The sequence below is a fragment of the Natrix helvetica genome, assembly GCF_964273705.1.
Source record: "Natrix helvetica genome assembly, chromosome: Z".
NCBI classification, from domain to species: domain Eukaryota; kingdom Metazoa; phylum Chordata; class Lepidosauria; order Squamata; family Natricidae; genus Natrix; species Natrix helvetica.
Genome location: NC_138554.1, coordinates 8,658,318 through 8,661,103, shown reverse-complemented (window position 1 = coordinate 8,661,103; position 2,786 = coordinate 8,658,318). Strand labels below are relative to the sequence as shown.

Genomic DNA, 2,786 nt, shown 5'->3' with positions numbered 1-2,786 from the left:
AGCCATGCTGTAGTACACACACTTCCCCCCAGCCTCTTTCTTTTGGAAGGCTCGGCTTGGCTCCCCTCCGGCTTCTCTGCCTCTCCTCTCACCCCAGCCTGCCAGCAGGAGGTGGTGGGTGGGCTTTATTGTGTTCCAGGCATTTCCCACCCAGACAGCAGGCTGCATTTGCAATGGTGGAGGTGTTTGGGAAAGGCAGCAGGGGAATGGGGGGGGGGGCGGCGGCAGAGGAGCTGCTTTCAAGCCACTGGAAAAGATATCCAATCCAACTTTTGTGTGCGTGGGGGTTTGCTTGAGAGTGAGTGAGAGAGGGAAGGGGTAGGAGAGATAGTCTAATCCAACTTCTGTGTGTGTGTGTGTGTGTGTGTGTGTGTTTGAGAGAGGGGGAGGAAGGGAGAGAGGGAGGAAGGAGGGGAAGAAGAAGAAAAAGAAAAAGAAAGAAGGAGCAAAGGAGAAAAACAAATGCTGTCACTTTAAATTGGAACTGAGCATGCCTGGCTGTAGAATTCTGGGAGTTGAAGTCCACAAGTCTAAAAATATTTGAAACCCAGCACTGTGTCAGTGCCTCACCAGTCATAAACCTCACCGCACATCACTGAAAGTCATTGAGTACTTACTGCATTTTTAGGGGGTTGTGTTCCCTTTTCTCTATTCAGGGGATTTCTGATAATAGAAAAATGAAGTAAAAATGAGCTTGCTTATTTGGTGCTTGCTACTCTGAATTTCCCCTCCACAATTTCACCAGTGCTGCCTTCATCTCCTTGTTCCTAAGTGTGTATATCAGTGGATTCAAAAAAGGGGTCACTGTGGTGTAGAACACACTCACCGCACCATCCATGGAGCCCTGAGAAGCTGGTCTCAGATAATGATATATCACGGGCAAGTAATAGATGCCCACCACAATAAGATGGGCAGTACAAGTTGAGAAAGCTTTGTTCCGTCCTTCATTACTACTTATCTTCAAAATAGCCACGATGATGTAGACGTAGGAAGCTAAAATAAGCAGAAAGCAAGTCATTGCCACAAGGCCAATGTCAATGAAGCTCATCAACTCGTTGAGTTTTGTGTCAACGCAAGCCAGCTTCAGCAAGGCAGGGATGTCACAGAAGACATAGTCAATGTAGTGTCTCGGTCCATAAGGCAAGTGGAAGGTCAGGAAAGTCTGAAAGGTGGAATTGAGGCCGCCTCCAATTACGGTACCCAAACAAAGGAGGAGGCACACTTTCCAGTTCATGATGTTGCCATAGTGGAGTGGTTTGCAGATGGCCAGGAAGCGGTCATAAGCCATCAAGGTGTAGAGAAGACTTTCTGCGCATCCCAGGAAATGAAAAAAGTACAGTTGAGCGACACACCCCAGGAAAGAAATGACTTTTCCTCCAGGAATGAACCCTGCAATGACTTTGGGGACCACCACAGAAGAGAAGGCCATGTCTAAGATGGAGAGATGACAGAGGAACCAATACATGGGCTTGTGCAGCTGAAGGTCAGAGATCACCACGCTGATGATGAGAGAATTTCCAGAAAGAGTCAGGATAAACATGACTGAGAAGAAGAGAAGTAAGGGCAGCTTCAACTCTGGTGGGTATGGAAGCCCAGAGAGGATAAACTCATTTGGAGCTGTTTGATTCGGGCACTCCATGTTGTATCTTTCCTTTTAATCACCTAAACTCTGGAGCAGGTGAGACGTTCTATGATGTAATCAGATATTTGAAGTCTGAGACACTTATTAATGATGTTAATGATGTTTCTGAAAGAAATAGTATCTGGTTAAGGAAAAGAGGACCCTTTTTAATATCTACCTTCCACATATGAGATATGAATCCAACCCAACACAATAAGGATATACGTTTTCAGTTGCTTTTGGAAAGAAATCACTTTTGAAACTCTATTGATCAATGCATTAAATCAATGATTTAATACCATGAGGCGTGCAAATAGATTTTCATTGTATGTCCTTTCTGTAAAACCTGTAAGTACTTTTATAAGGTAATGGTCCCCTCGCACATATGTGCTAGTTGTTCCCTACTCTAGGGGGTGGTGGTCATCTCCGTTTCAAAGCCAAAGAGTCAGCACTGTCCAAAGACGTCTCCGTGGTCATGTGGTCAGCATGATTAAATGCTGAAGGAGCACAGGGCGCTGCTACCTTCTCACCAAAAGTGGTCCCTAGTTTTCTACTTGCCTTTTTTTACGTGCTTTACAACTCCTAGGTTGGCAGAAGCTGGGACAAGTAACGGGAGCTCACTCCATTACACGGAACTAGGGATTTGAACCACAGAACTGCGGACCTTTCTGATCAACAAGCTCAGTGTCTTAGCCACTGAGAAGGTAGAATGTCATTCAGTAAAGAAAGTTTTCTGATATGCAATTGTATTTTGGAGCTCATAAAATCCCATTTCACAGATATCCAGCATGAATTGGCATGCCTTCCTCCTATTAATCTCTTTTATTGGAGGAACAAGGTTTCTAGAAAATCTGACCCGGCAAAAACCATAAACACATTGAAGAAGAAACTACGCAATCCAATTTCCTGTCTGTCTAGGCAATGCACACAGATACATTCTTCTACAAAAGAAATGACAACTGGCTATAATGATATTCCTTAGTTAAAATTATAAAATACACCTCAAAGGATTTTGGAAAAACTGAAATGCTTTATAGGACAATATTAGCCAAAGCAATACTCACTAACTCTATGTTGCTTTAGTTTGATTCTGTTCAGAAGTAGATTCATGACGGCAAAATAATTTCAATTGTTCCCAATTAGATTTCACCCAGATTTATTTATT

General features: G+C 43.6%; 1 protein-coding gene across 1 annotated transcript; it reads right to left on the bottom strand.

Annotated features, from left to right (window-relative positions):
* Nucleotides 1–712: 712 nt before the first annotated feature.
* Nucleotides 713–1,639, bottom strand: LOC309401263 (olfactory receptor 10G6-like; the record flags this gene model as incomplete). Its single annotated transcript, XM_081970326.1, has 1 exon — nucleotides 713–1,639. One exon carries the CDS (start codon nucleotides 1,637–1,639, stop codon nucleotides 713–715), a length of 927 nt encoding a protein of 308 aa, XP_081826452.1.
* Nucleotides 1,640–2,786: the final 1,147 nt, after the last annotated feature.